We start from the raw sequence: 19,194 nt of genomic DNA on the forward strand, positions 1-19,194 counted from the left end.
ACTCGGCACGGTCGTACTATTGGCCCGTCTTCCTTCTCTCTCCCGGCTCTCCTTTTCTCCCTGGGCCGCGCATGTGCGCCATCCTTCTCACGGCCCGTTTAGCATGCGCGATGACCTAGCCAGCCTCTCTTTCCCTCTTCCTTCTCACGCTTGCTCTCCCCTTCTTTCTCTGTTTTCGTCCGACAACAACATGACAAGAGGGAGATCGTGCGACAACCATTCTATATACGAGCTGGGCTCCGTCCAAGTACTTCGAGATGAGTTCAATCGACCATCACAAAGACGTAGCCCGCGCAAGTACCCAGTTCCAAGTGCACGCTTGATTCTCAAATAAAAATGGGAACAAAAGAAGCGGGTTGTTTTCCTTTTCAGGGCCAGTTTCGTTTTATGAATTAAGATTTCATTTATAATTTTATTTTATTTATGCATTTATTCTCTATTCCTAATCTTGTTTATTTGAGTGTTTATTATAGTTTTTTAGCATTACTTGTCCCAAATTAAAATGGAACCAATGGAAAATTATAATTTTGGGACTAGAACTAATATTTCAAAATAATGCAATTAATTTTAATGATCTATGGTTGTATTATAACAAAAGTTGTTTGTAATCATGGATGGTAATAATAACCCCCTACTTATGAAATAATTTCTATTATTTTTTGTCACCCCCACCCACCCCGCCCCCACCCCATAAAAAACTCCTGACCAATCTAGGAGCACATTTGCTAGATTGAAGGCCGATTAATGCCGCCTGGACTATTCAAGCGCTCTACACCGACAAGAAGGGAATGGCTTTGCCAATGTCAGGTTCTTATCACTAATTCTGTACTAATTGGAATCGTATTCATGAGATCCGAGATGATGTCGTGCTACACAGATTAGTTTTTATATAACATTTTGTATGAGAGCTTCTGTTGCATCTAAATGATGAATCATGCCCTATTAGCCTGAATTTCATAATTCCCCTTTCGGTTGACTAAAGACTAATATTTTCATGCTAATTTTGATAGGTTTAAGATGAATCATCCATTATTTGCTTATGATTTGCATCAATTGAACTTGAATTGGGTCAGAATTGCATAAGATAGGATCAAATTCCTAGCATTTGGTCGTACTGTTTTCCTCAATATCCCAAAACCATAGATAAGCCTTAATTCTTGATGGAGTAGAAATTATGGAGGAATAGTTCCTTTTCTTACCACGATAAGTTCTTCTCAACCTCCCTTCCCTCGGGCCTCTCCTTTCCTGTCACTGGCGCATCGCCACGCGCTACCCCCTTCCCACATGCGCCGCTATGCAATTGCCATCTTCACGTATGCACAAGCCATCACCATTGCACGTGTCACTGCACACACCGCCAACATCGTTGCCCAGCTAGCCACTTCAGTTAGCATTGTGAAATTTGTGGAGCGAGCAGCTGACTATTTTAGTCATTAGGGTTTGGCTGCAGGTGGCAAGAAATCATTGGGCTAGGATACCCGCTTTATGGGCCCAATTCAGGAAATGGCGGGGTTGCGCTGCACTTTTAGTCTTTGGGCCATTTTGAGTTGGACCGCAAACTGAGTTGTGGGCTTGATTCGATAAAACGGGAACACAAGAAGTGGGTTGTTTCCCTTTTAGGGCTGGTTTTCTTTTATGAATTAAGATTTCCTTTTTATTTTATTTTAATTATGCAATGAATATCTGTTGCTAATTATGTTTATGTGATGGTTTATTATAATTTTTTAGCATTACTTGTCCCAAATTAAAATGAAAGCTACAGAAAATTGCAATTTTGTAACTATAACTATGTTTGGGAATAATGCAATTAATTTTAATGATCCATGGTTGTATTCTAACCAAAGTTGTTTATAATCATGGATTGCAATAATTAATTCCCTTCTTATGAAATATTTTTTCTTTTTCGTTTCTTCCCAACGGTATATTAATTTTTCTTATGTCATTAGCATGTTATTAATCAGACCAACGTAGGGTTAATTTCATGATAGCCAATTATTTTATTTTTTTATAATTACATAATTATTAATTTATTGTTTAAATTTAGCCATGAATCCTTCGGATGTTTCTAGGTACCTCAATAGAGTACAACAACTCAATGGGACTAATTTTCCTAAAGAGAAAATGCTCATTGTTCTTGGGGTTTTGGATCTTGACTACACACTTAGGGAAGTAGCTCCCACTGAACCAGCCTGTGATGCTTAGAACCTTGTTGAGAACACCAAGGTTTGTGAGGCTGCTAAGGAAAAATGGGAGAAGTCCAACTGCATGCCCCTGATGATAATGAAGAACACAATATCAATTGGGATTAAGGTAGCAATTTTTTAGATCGAGTTTGCTAAGCTATACTTGGCATCAGTGAAGGAGGAGTTCAGAGGCTCCTCAAAAGTTAACACCAATACACTCATCATGAAAAGGCTCACCACTAAGTATAATGATGCAAGCGGTGTTAGAGAATATATCATGACTATGAATGGTATGACCGCAAAATTAAAGGGCATCCACATGGTGATTTCTGAGAGCTTTTTGATTCACTTCATTATGACATCCCTTCTTACTGATTATGGTCCATTTAAGATCAACTATAACACACAAAAGGAGAAGTGGACTATGACTAAGCTCACAGCTATGTGCGTTCAAGGAGAGGAGTGGCTAAAGACTAAGGAAAAATATTATGCTCATATTGCACACCTGACTCTAAGGGAAATGTCAAAAGATTCAAGGCAAGACTCATCGCAAAAAGGGTTTTTCTCAAAGATAGATACACCGAGAATATGTATATGGTTTACACCATATGGATGCCAAAATTATGTTCCCTAATGATGACTTGCATGAGAATATGTGTATGGCTTAACTGAATGGTTTTGTCATTAAAGACAAGGAACATATGGGATGTCAACTTAAGAGATCTATCTATAAACTAAAACAAGCATCTAGGCAGTGGTACCTCAAGCTTGGTGAGGTGATAAGAAAATAATTTAAGGAAAATGAAGTAGAAAATTGCATCTACATTATGTAGATGATATCTTATTAGCTAGCAATGATTTAGATATGTTGTATGAGACCAAAAGATTTCCTTAATCTAACTTTGACACAAAAGTTCTTGCGGATGCCTCTTATGTTTTGGGGTTTGAAATTCACCAAGATAGGTTTAAAGGGATGCTAGGACTGTCCAATAAGGCTTATATCAATGAAGTCCTTAAGGGGTACAATATGCATAACTGCTCTCCTACTCTTGCCCCTATTGTTAAGGATGATAAATTTTGTTGTTCTAGTGTCCAAGAAATGAATTAGAACCTTACCAAATGAATACAATTCCTTATGCCTCCCCTATTGGAGCATTATGTAAGCTCAAGTATGTACATGCCCTAATTTTGCATTTGTGATTTGGATGTTTGGTACATATCAGTCTAATCTAGCCTTAGATCATTGGAACACTACCAATATAGCCCTACACTATTTACAAGGGACTAAGAACCACATGCTTACATATAGAAGGACTGATAAACTTGAGGGTTTAGGCTACTTAGATGCTGATTTTGCAGTATGTATAGATACTAAAAAATCCACATCGGGCTATATTTTTACAATTATAGGGGGAGCCATTTGTGGAAGAGCTACAAATAGTCCCTCACTACAGCTTTAACAATGCAATATGAATCTGTGGCATGTTAAGAGCCCAACAGACAAACCATTTGAATTAAAAATTTATCTCAGGACTTAGAGTGATAGATAATATTTCTAAGCTACTAAAATTATTCTGCGGTAACGAAGCCGCAGTTTTCCTTTAGAGTAACAACAAGTCAAGTGGTGTTACTAATCACATTAACATCAAATATCTTATTATGAAAGATAGAATCTAGGATAAAACAATTGATATTCGGAATATAAGTACAAGTATATGCTTGTCGATCCCTTAACTAATGGCTTGCCACCAAATATCCTTTGGGAACATATTGCGGGTATGAGTATAATGAAAAGCCTATAATTATGTGGTAATTATGATTATGATATCTCAAATTTTGGCTCTGGAATAAAGAAGTTTGTTCTTTCACTTACTAAGTGCACATGATAATTAATGAAAGGAAACTATAACGAGGACCATAAGAAGGGAGTATAACTGCATGCATATACAAACTCCCAAATACCAAAAATAATGATCCATATGGAGGTAGAGTATTGCACTATTGACAATGGAGTTACAGTGATAATTAGACCATTGTTGTAACTACATTACCTTGGTATGCTGCTTTTGCCTAGTGTGGAACAATGATAATCTCAGCCTAAAGTTAACCCCATAACTTAAAATACATCATAACTAATTATGTAACTAAGCTGTAATTAGTTGTTAGTTAAGAATTGCGTGTGTGATTAGGGGGCTAAACATCAAATGGTTAGCTCCCAGGTCACTTACGCTATATTAACTCTGGGCAGTCCTATTATCATACTAATCATGTCATTAGCGATCCTAGTTACTACTGCCTTCAAAAAACTCCTCCTAACCAATCCAGGAGTGCATATGCTGGCTTGAAGGCCGATCCACGCCACTGAGGATCTCCCCGAACTGATTCAAGTGCTCTACACTGACAAGAAGGGGATGGTTCTCTAATTTTAGGTTCTTATAACTAATTCCTTACTAATTAGCATCATATCTATGAGGATAGAGAAGGTCTCTATTCTACTCTAATTAGTTTATATATAACACTTTAGATTGAGCTTTAATATTCAAGGAATGGATGATATGTTGTTTCTAATATGGTGTTCCATTTTTTTTTGTCTAGCGTTGCCATTGGACACAAGCATCAACTCTTCTTACAATTTAGAAACCTGCGCTTGCTGCTTATAGTTCTGTAGGATCGAGAAAGACAACTAGAGGGGGGATGAATAGGACCCTCACCAATTTCTTAGATGGCCTATCCCAATCTTTTACCCAATGCACCTCAAAACAAAACCGTGAAAGCTAAAAACTGAGAGACATAGTTAACAACAAACATCTTTATGTTAACCATAGCTCCACTTGATGAACATGAACACTATGTTCCATTGAAAGCCAATCCAAGTGTCATCGCTCATAAAAGCTTGCAACTTGAGGAAGAAACAATTAGATCCAAAGATCTAGGCACCAGGAGAAGTAACTCTTCAATTTGATGATCTAAAAGTGGGGGATGATTCAAGACCAACTCATATATGAATCATATCCCTCTAGCAATAAGAATAACAACTCCAACATGATGGAAAATTGCAGCTATTCAACAAAAACGAAAATCATCACAAAAACCAAAAGACTTGCATGGGAACCAATAGAGAAAAACTAAAAGGAGATGAACCCAAGCATAAGAGTAAACATAAATTTCAATGCTTGCAGAGAAATTCCCTAATTTTGGCGGATTACAAAGTATTTTTGCATATAAAAGCTCTCACCTAACACATAGGCTAAGCACTCATCTTTGTCACTTCTAAATCCTAGAACACCACTCTCAAATTGCTGGCTCCAAAGGCTAGCACAACCCCTTCCTCTATTTATAGTCCTTGGGAGCCTTTTTAGCTTCTAAGTTTCCTTGTTCCTTTCCTACACCTCTCTTCCAATACATTTCTACCTACCATCGAAGGCTTTTTGGTCCAACTCTTTTCTGGTCGATCGAATGGTCGTGGTGCCTTCATGACTTAGCTTCGTCTCGATACAAGCTTCGTAATGATATCACGTGCACTACCCCTTCTCACGATTTCATGCCAAACCGCGAAACCACCTTGCACGCTTTTTAATGCGTGACTCACCACCACTCGCTGACACCTTAAGCAAGCCTCGTGATGTTGACACTTGTACTCCGTCTTACGATCTTAACCATCGGTAAGTCTCTCCCGCTTTCGATCCCTCAGGCTGCCTTGTCACTTGCACCGATATCCCTTTTGCTTGATGCCATCTTCATCCACCTTTTTACATTTTGCTTGATCTCCATGTACATAGCTAAGATCACCCTTAACTCCCCCAACCTTCTTGATCGTCCAGCACCAAGCATCCCGCTTAGCCTCCATTATCCTACTGTCGACCACTAAGTTGCATCCATCACCTACACATCATAAGACAAGCAGACATGTTTCTCCAATTCTATCTCTAATTAGTAAAACTCACAAATATCTATTAAAAAGCTCATCACACAAAAAAAATATATGAACATCGGATGACCCAATGAGTATAGCCTCTGAATATTGGACCATCCGCTATGTACAAGTCCTGTCTCCTCTGAAATCCATCTGAAAAAAACTTCGATGAAGCCTTCGGTGCTCACATCATTAATCACCGGACCATCTAGTGTGTATAACTACACCAGATAAGCTATTTTACAACATCTCCTGGAAAATATTCCGGCAATGTCTCTAGTGTGCACATCATCACCGGACCATCCGGTATGCATACATCTCGACCCTTCTAAAAACTTTCTGAAAAACAATCTGACGAGTTCAAACTTATTTTTCTGAAGATTGTACTTCTCTTGAAAATAGTCTTGTGTACACTCACTTGAACATCGGATCATCCGAAAAACACATCAATTTTTGCCTTTGAATTGAAATACTCCGGCGTGAACTTTTCTCACACCGAACCATCCGATAAGTACATTTTTCCTGGCATAGAGACAGGATACTCTAATTCCATTTTTCTCTCGAACTTTGGTTAGTCTTAAATATAGACAAGCACAACAAAGTTTATGCAATACAAAAAATCATCAAACTAAATCAATAATCTTATCTATCACTCATTACATATAAATCAAAGCTTATTTTAATTTGGTTTCTCAAGTTCGATCATGAAGATGCACACGCCAATAGATATTAGAATCTGATCTATCTGATCTCAACAAGGGTTCAGATTTTTTTTTTCTATTTCTTTGGTTCAAATCAACGAGTCCCCGTGTTTCGAGCCCACAGCGAAACATGATAACAGGTCATTCCGGGGAAAGAATTCGTCCCCAACTTTGAAATGGAAGTTTTGCTATTTTAGCCTATTAGGTCCAGCCCAACTCCCAGAGTTGGGTAGCCTCCAGTGTTCTCCTCATGCTTCATGTGTACTAGCTACTTCAGCAGCTTCGCCGGCCGGTCACTCTGCTCACCACCAGCAGGCGTGAGTTCACGTGGGGTCATGGATACAAAGCTGTACGCTTAATTTTTTATAAAAAAATTAACTAGATAACAGATTCCCTGGTGGTCCAAACCCAACGTAGCAACGCCCAACGGCCCAAGCCAAATGCTCCCGGTAGCCCAATGCCTAACAGCCAAGAGCTAAGGCCTAAACCCCAATTCCCTAAATGTACAATACAACTTGCTCCTGAATTGCCCAAACGCACACGAGATGGAAGACAGCGGTACCAAGCATGGGAGTTTTTTTATTTTTATTTTTTTCGATTAACAATTTAAATAAATAGATTTCTCGTGAAAAAAATTACAAAACTAGACGTCTACAGCCCTCTGAGAAAACGGTTAGGCCTGCTAACCACCCTTTAAGAGGGCGGGTGGCCTAACCGCCCCGCCCTCTCAGAGGGCGGCAAAGGGGTGCTCGCCCGTGCCCACTCCTTACCACCCCTAAGGGGGTGGGTACGGTTCCTTGCCGCCCTCTCAGGAGCAGTTAGGGGGCTCACCCGCCTGCACCTGTCGACCTCCACCCCTCCACCATCCTCTATAAAAAGGGCTAAAAATAGCTTAAAATCATATTTTATTCAGAAAAAAGAAAACATTGTGAAGAGGGAGGAGAAGAGACGAGAGGAGAGGGGAGGAAGAGAGCCCAGCGAAGCCCTGCTGCATTTGATCCATGGATTTGAAGATCACTTTTCGGTAAGTTTTTTTTTCTTTTTATTGTTGTTAATTAGTGCAGTAGTAGTATATGACATATGTTTTAGACATGTATGACCTAGGGTTTAGAAAATGCTATGTTTAGTAGAAAATTGTCAAATTTACTTAGAACATGGTAGGATAGCAGTGAAATATAGAATATTATTTGTACTATGTTAGTTTTGAAAATGTAGATTTTATAGAATAATAATTGTAGGGTTGTATTGTGCGACCTAGAAGCTAGCACTGTATGATAATAGGCAAACCTAGGATGTAGCATTTAGAAAATGGTAGTGTTTAATTTCCACATGGTAGAATAGCTATTATATGTAGATTGTATAGAGTAATATTTGTAAGTAAGTTTAGGTAGGACTATTATTGAAAACCTATTGTTATGTATGAATCGGTGTCGGTAAATTATTTTCTCTAATACTGAGAAATATATTTCGTCAGTCTTAATATTGATTATGTTTGTGGGTGTTTCCAAGAATGACAGATAAATTAATTTTTCAGATATATTATGGTGAGGGTGAAATATATTTCTAACGGTGTAGATCTGTCTGGATTTCGTCATGTCATGAAGGGTCTTAGTAAAGCTAATGAGAGCACCATTGTTGGTGTGTGCAAATGGCTCATGCGGTTTTTCCAATTGGATCCGTAGCAACATGAGCTGAAGCTGAAAGCTGTCCTCAGCCGTGCTAGTCATGGATACTTTGGCGAGCTTGTTCCCATCGAAGCCACATCAACTTGGAGGCAGTATATAAATATATCTTATGAACGTGGCCTGCCTCTGGTTTTGTTAGCTGAGGCGTACCTGAAAGATCAAACTGAGGTGAACTCTGCGGAAGCAGTAGCAGGACCAAGTGAGGCAGTGGAAGATGAATCAGACCAGGTTAATGTCGGGACTAGGGAAGATTTTGGAGATATTCCAGAGATGCAACCGATGGGTGTAGCCGATGAAGGGGAGCATATCCCTAGCATCATTGAAGAGATGGAGTTGGAGGAAGGCCTTACCGATGGGGATTCATTTGACGAGGAGGGTAATGCTCCAGTGCCTGCAGAGTGGAGGGATCATGAATTTTCAAAGTTGGTGGTTAGCGAGGCTGATCGGACACCGTGGCAGTACCATGAGAACGAGGTGTTCCACGGTGCTATGTACCCTACAAAGGAGGCAGTTATTGATGCAGTTAAATTCTGGTCGTTGTCTCTTCGGAGGCAGTTCAAGGTTGTTAAATCCAGTAAAAGGGAGTATGATGTAAAGTGTTTGTGCCTCAATGTCCTTGGCGGGTGCATGTATTCAGAGGAAAATGGGTAGACTACTGGCAGTGCTCAATAGTTAAGGAACATAATTGTCACATTGAGGAAATATAGTTCGCCCTCAGGTACTGGGCGCCCCCTTCATCCCCATTTTCAATATATTCAGCAAATTAAGCTAATATTGTGCACAGGTTACTTCGGTGATGAGGTCAGGCCGTCTTCAGCGGCCCCACACCCTATCCCACCAGCACCGTTCGAGCCATACTACGGCACGCCTGCCTAGCCATATTCTGCTGCACCGGCATACCACGTAGGTACAATTGTGCATTTTTTACTACTACTTTCATTTCCAAATTGTTCATATCTAATATAATTATTTGTTCGTAGGCCCCTCCAGCCAATACACATGGACGCCAGGAGAGCCTTCATAGTCCTCGTACCCTAGTCAGGAGGATGAGGCTGGCCCGGACCCCGCGTACGACCTCGTTCATGACTTCTTCGGGGGCACACCTGACTACGACGTTCTCCAGCGGTCCCAGGTACCCAGTGCTCCCCTTCGGACACAGTCTATGCAGGACGAGGCCTCGACACCAGTGCTCCCTACTAGGCCTACCAGACATGTCGGTCCACCCGACCCCTCACCTACTCCAGGGGCCACATGAGGGTCAACCAGCGGCATTGGGACCACGATGGGGGGCACGACCGACGGCAGCGGTGGGACAGTAGTAGAATTTTACATTTGTTTTTGTAACTTACATATGCATATTCGATTCTCGATGTACTCCTACGTATTCAGACACGTGTAATCTTTATGGTCCACTTAGCATGTCGTAACTGCATTTCTTATTCCAATACGATGGCATGCTAGTTGCATTTCTTAATCCGACATGACCACACGCTACATTCTATCGTCCTCACCAATGTATATCTTACAAAACTACTTATGCATGAAGTGAAAAGCTCGCTTACTCTGTCGGGAGTGTAACTTTAATCATGAAGTGACCACACTACTGAACTTTAACCATGACATGACAACACATGTCTCCTTGCGCATGCTTTAGACAAGAAGTGACAACACCGGATAGCTTTTACCACACAATAAATGATAACACAGGTACCAATAAACATGGAATCTCTGTCCACCATCAATAACACAACTTTCCCATTCTTCAAGATGGAATCCAATGCTCCTGCCACCATCTGAGCTCTTGCACTCACTCCTTTCTTCAAGAGCGAATCCAATGCTGCTGCCTTCCCAACCATAAATAGCCGAACCTCCATACGTTGATGCACCACTCATTTCTCAGATCTCTCAAATGCAATGTCTTCCTCAGCTCCACCAAGTCCACCAAAGAAACATAGGGGGATTTTCATCTCTTAAGGTATCGAACCACCGATGTGCTTCTGTGGTGACCTTTGCAGGCTCCGCCAGTCGCAGAACATCTCATACACCTATGGGCTACGCTTCTTCATATGTGCCAACTACGAATATGACAAGCCTCAACATGGAACATAAGAGTATCCACTGGTATAACAACAGATATCTGCCACATCTTTACCGATTTCGCACCCTGTTTTACTAACCGCTCATCTTGTTCTATTTGTTTAGTCCCCTCCATCGCTCTATGATTTAATTCAATGGCTCGATAATGAGCAAAATGAGGAACAGAAACAGTGGGTCGATATGAATATGAGGTGGAGAAGGGAAGCTTACGCACATCGGGAGTACGAGCAACAGCAAGAGGAACTTCGACTAAAGCGGGAGGAAGAAGAGCGTATGAGGAAGGCGGCGCACGACTATATCGTGGCTCAGGCTCGGGAGGCTGAGAGGGCACGGAAGCGGGAGAGAGCCCACCGTGCTAAGGCGGCAGGTCTCGATGCCCTCTGAAAGGGAAAATATCCTAGATGCACTTAGTAGAGAATATCTAATGTAACCCGACATACTTCCACTCCCTAAGGCATGTTATGATTACGAGCGGCGCACTAATAAGTAGGTCTTAGTGTGAACCGTACATGCCACCTTCATTTCCTCGTCGTGTCGTCGTGGTTATAGTCTTATGTAATGTTCTCACCCTATGTTTACTACTATGTTTGTCGCCGTTCGCACCTCGTACCCACGTAATATGCTGCGAGTGCTAATTATTGATTTTTTATTCTCCGACTATTACATAACCTACTCCAAATTCTCACTTCCTCAGTATACCGTTTTCACCCGTCTTCAATATTTTTAATTCCAAATTTTCTTAATGCCCTATTTTAAATTTTGATGAAATACACAAAAATTTGCAATTTTTGGAAAAAAAAAATTGCCATTACCGCCCCCTCAGAGGGCGGCTAGGCTGCTACCTGCCCTCCCAGGCCCTACCCGCCCTCTCAGAGAGCTGCAGCCCTCTCAGGGGGCTGCAGGCGCCTAGCTTTGCAATTTTTTTACGATGAATCTATTTATTTAAATTTTTAATCGAAAAAATAAAAAAACTCCCAAGCATGGTGGCGGCACAAGAACGGCGGGGCCAGCGGTGCGAGCAAGTCTGTGGCACTGGCGGGATGGGGCCGGGTGCGGTGTCTCAAGCTGGACCATGATAGCATGTAGGAAAAATGGTTCTATTAGATTATATTTGTGATTTTAATGATTAATAGCTTTATAGTCAATGGGATTAATATATTTGTCAAGAATATATATTAGTAGGTCTCATGGATACAATGCATGAAGAAGCCACCGAAGAAGGGACAAAGTTTGGATAAATTGGAGAAGTTTTAGGAGTTTTGTTCTCACCGGATGGTCCGTTGTTGAATGTGTTAATGAACAGTGCATAGACAGAGGCAATTTTGCCTCATTGGATGGTTTGGTGTCAAATGGGCAGAAGCATCGGAGCAATTCCAGCAGAGGCAGTTTCAAGAGTTGAAGTTAAAGATCAACTGACATGATGATCCGGTGTTCGACAAGCAATACACACCGGAGCATTTGGTTTTGGGCAGAAGATTTTGAAGACATCAGATAGTCCGATGATAGATTGATAAGCACCGGAGAAGGCACCAAACCAATTTACACGGAGAAGATGTTGGCTCGAATGGCTAAGGCATACTCACCGGAATGTCCGGTGATGATGTTGCAGTATACAACAGAGTGTCCAGTGTTCACAATGGCTTGAGTGGGGTTTCAACGGTTAATTTGTAAGAGTGTACTCACCGAATCATCCGGTGTTAGTACTACTGTTCTCGCTGGATCATCCGGTGTTAACAGCTTTTCAGAGCCATTAAGTTAACGGCTAGTGCACGAGTTTGAGGATATAAATACCCCTCCATTCAGTCATTTAAAAATGTGGCATGCAACTGGAGTCTAGAGAAGTTCATATACACCTAAGAAGACATCCAAGCCACCAAAGTATTTAAAGTGATCATCCAAGATAATTAAGTACAAGATTAGAGAATAATTAGTGTTTATAGGCTTAGAGAGTGTGTTGCTAGGTGATTGCTGCCTAAAGAGTGGATAAATGAGTGATCCAAACTTATACATCTTGGTATGCCGACATCTTAGAGTTTTGGTGACTCGACGGCAACTTGAGCTGAAGTTGCTCAAGCTTGTTGACCTTTCGATTTGATGTAGAGCGGCGATGAGATGTGTGTATGGGGACGCGGAGACTCTTGCCTCAGTGGCTTAAGCTCCGAAGTGATCACGGCGGTAAGGAACCGGAAGAAAGGTTAGTGTTAAGACCTTGCCTTTATGGCTTGGTGGTTTATCCGGATGAAGGTCTTGTCTTTGTGATTTGGTAGCTCAAGGGTCGTGATCGAGTGCTGACCGGGAGTATATCCTTTGTGGAGCTCTAACGTGGACTAGGGGTGACATTCATGCCATCGTACTACGGGAAAAAATCTTTGTGCCAAGTTTGTTCTCTCTACCTTATTTACGTTTTCACATTACTTACTTACAATTTACCTTTTTAGATAGGCTACAAGCGCTTTGATCGATAGAGTAGTCACACTAGATAAACCTAAAACACATTTAGATAGAAATTAATATAAATTTATCTTATGTTATTTTTGAAGTCGAAATAGTTCTAAGTGTACTAATTCACCTTACTCTTAAGATGTCACCGATCCTTACACAGTAGCACGAGTGCAAGCTCCAGGCGGTTCAACAGTCGATCCACCACTGCAAAAAAAGGTGTAAATCGCCTTTTTCTCCATGCTAATCTCTAGTATCCTCCGATTCTCTCGTCGTGTATTTTGTTTATATGGTTGCTGAGTTATCATGCGTGCTAGGTGTTTATTGTTTTATCTGACAAGATGAATTTTTTGGCTTTGGCTCCACAAGAACTATTTAGATATTTGATTGGAAGATTTAGATATCCCATTATTGTGGTAATGCTCATTATATAGGCCTTAGACTGAATTCGTTTCTTACTATATGTGTTTAACATTCTGAAATTTAGTTTGTGGTTTAGCTGTGACTGCCCTCTTGATTCACTTCAAGTACTTTATGAACATCTTAGCCTTTGACACTCTGAATTTTAGTTTGTAGGTACATGTGACTGCTCTCTTGAATCACTTTAAGTTATTTTTGTAGCATATTAGCTTTTTGTCTTAATTCATGATTATATGCTTATGCACTATGTCTGCCATATATGAAATATTTATAATTATTAGACAAATTTTTTAACCACGTACACCTATTGTTAAAATGTTGGACGGGCCTGTCACCTCCGACTAACATGAAACATGGATGCGAGCAACACCAGCAGCTGGGCAGCTTGAACTATGGATTGATGCCGCTCTATTGTGCAATTACGCGAACTGTAAACAACTTTAAAAACTTTGTGATTCTTTCTCTGTTTTGGTGCCTAGTTTGCTTTGTTTTGAGCTCAGTACTTCGGCACCCTCCATAAAAATTCACAAACTGGAAACGAAAACTCTGATCCCAACAACGCACAGTGTGTAAATGAAACGTTACAACACTATAAATTATCGATATGTTTGCAGGAACATAACCAAGAAGACCTAACACATCGTACGTACCTCAGCCACATATACGCACCCCCATGACTCAACACTCAACACCAGGACAGAAACAAAAAAAGATAGCATGCGTTGAACTAGCTCTACGCCTCGAGCGGCTTGCAGACGACGGTGGCGTGCTTGGCGATCTGGTTGCTGAACTGCCCGGGCTTCTCGGTGGTGTCGATCTTGGCCTGCCCAGGCGGCGGCAGCAGCTGGAAGTTCTGCACCAGCCTGCCCAGCGTGATGCCGATGATGGGCAGCGCCAGGATGATCCCGGGGCAGCTCCGGCGGCCGACGCCGAACGGCACGAACCGGAAGTCGTTGCCGTGGGCCTCCACGGCCTTCTCCTCCTCCAGGAACCGCTCGGGCCGGAACTCGTCGGGCTGCACCCACCGCTTGGGGTCGTTGGCCAGGAACCACGCGTTGACGAGGATCTTGGACTCGGCGGGGATGTCATAACCAACGAGCTTGCCGTCGTTGAGGTTCATGTGAGGAACCAGCAGCGGGATGGCCATGCGGAGGCGGAGCGTCTCCTTCACCACGGCCTGCAGATAGGGGAGGCGCTCCAGGTCCGGCTCCGTCACCGCGGTGCCGGCGCCCAGCACGGACGTGAGCTCGTCGCGGAGCTTGGACTGGATCGCCGGGTGGTTCACCAGCTCCGCGACGCCCCACTCGATCGACCACAGCGTCGTCTCGATCGCTGCAAATTCAGCAAAGATTTAATTTTTTTACACAAAGATTTCTCTCAAATCTGAACGAACAACTTGGATATTATGTAGTTGTTTTTCACCGAGTGACGGTGGCAGTTTGACTTGCAAGCTAGAGCCAGAAAACGAAATTTGAGGCGTGAAGCGTGATCACGTGGCAAGCAGTTTCAAGAACCATTTCATAATCCTAGCACGTTGAAGGAATAATACTGGATGGATTGCAAACGAAGTCTCATTGTGCCGTCTAATTTGCCGGTTAATTATTTAAGAATGAAAGTAGGGTGACGGAGACTTTGATTAAGACGTGCCTTGTTGTGTGTGCATACCAGTATTTTTAAAGACAGCTTAAATGGTTAGCTAACCATTAAAGCTAGCTGCTAGCTCTAATCATTAAAACATATTTTTCAAAATTTATACGGATCTCGTCATTTATAATTTTGTATGTGAAGGGAGAAGTGCAAAGGTGCTAGCTCGAATAGCAGGACCTGCATAAATTACAAAAAATGTACTCTGATAGTTAGAGCTAGCTAGCTAGCTCTAACTATTGGAGCTGCCCTTAACAAAAACAATGGACCATAACATCGTACTATTAGTCCACTTCACATTTTAATTGAATCTACTGTACTACTTCTCCTTTTCTTTTTAGGATATTACAGTATGCAAGCTATATTAATGTTTTTCTTCTTGGACCCTACATATGTATGATGCAAATTGGAACAGGACCATGTGATACGTTAGTGAAAGCCACGGCTACTTCTTGGGCATGGTCAGGTCATTTTGTGCTTAAAGCTTGTTTTCCCAACAAGGGCAGAGCATACTCTGTTACCCTTACCGAGATAAACTTTTTTGTGAAATCTAAATGATTTAAGCGCAGATTCTGAATATCGAAGGCCAAGGAAAAACAAAAGGTTAAATTACAGTAATTGATCAATTACCTGCGACGTTGATGTTCTCGACGATGTAGAGGACATTGTCGTGGTTGATCTCGCCCTTCCTCTCGGCCTCCAGGATATGGTCCATGGCGCACCTGATTTCACCGGTCTGTGCCATCACCTTCCTGCAAAGTCATACAGCAGCATCCATGTTAGTTTCTGAATTGAACAGGCCATCTGCAGTGACGAAGTGAACAAGCCATATTTTTTAAGAAGTTGGGTTTATTTATGTTCCAACGTACATGCTGCATGTTTGTGGATGGCACGATTGACTTATTCATCCAATTGAGGGTATTATTTAACTCGGGCATTATTGGGTTCCTGAGGCCCTACCGGCAAGAAGCTAAAGGATTCAATTAGCCACCTTTTTTTCAACTTGTCATGCATGCATGTTAGTCTTACAGTACTTGCTGTATTGCATTTGTGGTACTGCGCTCTGTAATCCCTTTGCTAATAGAAAAAAGAGCTGGTGCAGTTCAAGAAGAGCCCATCCGATCTTGTACTAGATTACACAGAGGGAATAAAAGTTTTTTTTTAGGTTACGATCGAAACTCTATAAGCTCAGACAAGTGTAACATACTGCTCCAGTATATACTAGGATTTCTGACTCTGTCGGTGCACCCGTGGCTAAATAGGACTTTGCCCAAATTCTAAGCTTTCGACCCATGCGGAAAGCAAAGCTAGCTAGCTAGCTAGCCTCATCTTTGAAAGCTTATCTGCCGCAATGATGTATTGCGGTTCACATACTGACCAACATTTGCAGAGCCAGAGACTAAAAGCAAAAGCCTGAAAAGAGGCAGGCAGACCGTAATATTGCATGACTTGTTCAACAGCCAATGGACAAATCTTGAGTACCTTTCACTATCTCCTGAAAAATATAATTTTTTGTATGGTACTTGATAATGACAAGTTGGTTGTTATCCCGTGCGATATTTTACTTTCTAGGCGCCTAATCAGACTGGATCCACGTCCTAAGCAATCCAATTGGCTTTCAAACTAGTTTCAACTGTTTAGGCAACAATGACATATGGTTGGCTTACTTTGCCGGTTCGATCACAAAAGTCCAATTTTGCTCAACAACCTGCAGCTAGAAAATTTGACTCGGCTCTTCGTCCTTTGCTAACATACAAGATGTCACATCCATCCTTCCACCTCACCCATCGATCGATGCAAATGCATTATAGCAGTACCAATGCAAATCGTCAACGACCACCCACCCTCCAGATGCAACCAATACAACATGCGCAATCGATCGGCCTACTCAAGATTAGTAAATTACTAGTAGTAGTAGTAGTAGTAATGGAGGTACTCACTTGCGCTCCTGGACGAAGTGGTCCTCGAAGACCTTCATCCGGCGAGTCTTGAGGTCGTGGCAGCGCTTGAGGTAGCCGCGGAGGAAGGGGCGGAGGACGGGGATGAAGTCGCCGTAGTTGTACTCGAAGCTCTGCGAAAGTCGGCTGCGCTCCGCATTGAGCGCCTTGAGCTTTGTGAACAGCGGATCCTCCTCGCTCTCGAACCGCCGGTCGAACATGATGCGGAACATGTCGTTGTACATCATCAGCTGCAACCTGCGGCGGATGACCACGCCCTCAGTCGCCGCCGCGGGGCTGCGCTTCACGTCCTCCACCACCAGGCGGGCCTCCTCCTCCCACCCGGCGCGGTTCTGCGCCACCACCTTGTTGGTGAAGAAGGGCACGGTCATGATCCGCCGCATCTTGCGCCAGTGTTCGCCGTACACCGTGAACACCATGTCCTGGCCCTTGCCGGTGAAGATGTCGAAGACGACGTTGCGAGTGCGGGAGCCGAACTCGACGCCCTGGGTGTGGAGGACCTCCTTGGCGAGCTCCGGGGTGGAGACGACCACCAGGTTGCGGACGCCCATGCGGAGGAGGAAGATGTCGCCGAACCGCTTCGCCATGGTCATCAGGTTGCGGTGGTTCAGGTCGTCGCCGACCTGGAGCCAGTTGCCCACGATGGGGGCGCCGGGGGGCCCGGGCGGGAGGCGTAACCGCTTGCCGGTCAGCTTCGCGACGGCGATGGCCAGCACTGCCGCCGCGAAGAGGCCCAGGAGGGCCTTCTCCAGGAGGGCGAGGTCCATGGGGGTAGGTGGACTGTGTGGCTCTGACGCTCTGTTTGGTTGCTGCCTGGGGCGGAGGCGATGGAAATATGGGGAGGAATTATGGGGATTTTATAGCCATGGAGGAAGGGGATTAGTTTCTGTTTGTTTGGGGGTTGGTACAGCAAATGGTGCTGTGGGCCCACAAAAGCGCACAAACATTATTGCTAGTTAGCAGCAGGGAGAGGGCCCAAAGGGGATTCAGACTAGATTGATCGTAGTAGGTGAACAAGAAAGCAAATGCTTTTTTTCTTGCGAGGACAACAAAAATCCATAAACAACCCGTGGAAAAAGCTTATGATACATTAGACAATTCTTAATAACCCTAGAAAGAGGCGTGTGCTCCTTTCTGCCTACCATCTTCCTCCAATTTGCCTTTTTCCCCAACCGATCAACCCTGAAGCGCGGTCATGTTGCCGAGGATTTGGAGTTGATCGGTTGCACATGCCTTGCGCGAGTCGAGTGGCAAGCATGCGGCCACCTACCACGCCCGTCATCCCATGCCTTGGTCAAACCTCTCAACTTTGGACTTGCCAACTTTACTACAGTACCTGCGTCTGCGTGGTCTGTTTGAATGCATGTTTGAAGCAAATAGTATGACACGTTGGGAACCGTCCACGTAGCGCAAAAAAAGATGTCCACGTTCCCAAATCACGCCATGGCTTCCCATGAATCGGCTCCTGTACGACTCGAGCAGCAGCAACCACACTTCTCTCCGTTGAGGTGCCGCGACGAGGCAGCGAAAGAGAGTCGCGCGCCCCCCTACACCTGTCACCGTCTCTTGCTGAGCTTGCCCGGCCGTTTTCCGTCCGCCGGTGACTGATCTAGAGCTAAGGACTTAAATTTATTTTTCTCTTTTTTTCTTTTATTCTCTTTTATTTTTCCTCCCTCTCTTCTCCTTTTCCTCCTCTATTGTCAACATTATAGAGAGAGCTTGAAGGCTCGTTCCTCTCCCGGTGGATCCGCCCATGGGTTGGTCCTCTCTCACCGCCCTTCTACGATCCACCGGTCACTCCTCTGCGATGCTGCAGCTTGCTCTACGCCCGCAACTAACTCCATTCGACCCTAACCAACCGTCCGTTGACACAGACACTCTTCTCTGTGTTGCTCTGCGCTGTATGATGGCGTGTTGCATTCCGACGGAGGCACTCTTCAGGATGTGATACTCTTGTTTTCACAGCAAGTGGATAATTTCCCGGCCCAGCAACGTATACTCCGGTGACATGCAAGAGAAGGAAGACTTATTGTCCGAGCTGGGAAGAAGATTTAGATGTATTCGCCACCTCGCCGGTAGGTGATGCAATCGAGCACGGATCCATTCACTTGGAACGATCGATCCGTTAGGTGGAAGTGGATGGAACAAAGCCTC

At 43.3% G+C, this 19,194-nt stretch overlaps 1 protein-coding gene across 1 annotated transcript; it reads right to left on the reverse strand.

Annotated features, from left to right (window-relative positions):
* Positions 1-14,008: 14,008 nt before the first annotated feature.
* On the reverse strand, positions 14,009-17,886 carry LOC133928677 (trans-cinnamate 4-monooxygenase). Its single transcript, XM_062375116.1, has 3 exons — positions 17,023-17,886; positions 15,713-15,834; positions 14,009-14,770 (listed from the first exon to the last, which is right to left on the reverse strand). Exons 1-3 carry the CDS (start codon positions 17,805-17,807, stop codon positions 14,172-14,174), a joined length of 1,506 nt encoding a protein of 501 aa, XP_062231100.1. The 5' UTR covers positions 17,808-17,886; the 3' UTR covers positions 14,009-14,171.
* Positions 17,887-19,194: the final 1,308 nt, after the last annotated feature.

This window comes from Phragmites australis, chromosome 9, assembly GCF_958298935.1.
Source record: "Phragmites australis chromosome 9, lpPhrAust1.1, whole genome shotgun sequence".
NCBI classification, from domain to species: domain Eukaryota; kingdom Viridiplantae; phylum Streptophyta; class Magnoliopsida; order Poales; family Poaceae; genus Phragmites; species Phragmites australis.

Excerpts from the sequence above, each read along its gene's own strand:
- LOC133928677 (XM_062375116.1), bottom strand. The coding sequence starts at position 17,807 with ATGGACCTCGCCCTCCTGGAGAAGGCCCTCCTGGGCCTCTTCGCGGCG. Across the intron at positions 15,835-17,022 it reads CACTTCGTCCAGGAGCGCAA|GAAGGTGATGGCACAGACCG; the intron begins GTGAGTACCTCC and ends ATGACTTTGCAG. Across the intron at positions 14,771-15,712 it reads CGAGAACATCAACGTCGCAG|CGATCGAGACGACGCTGTGG; the intron begins GTAATTGATCAA and ends CTGAATTTGCAG.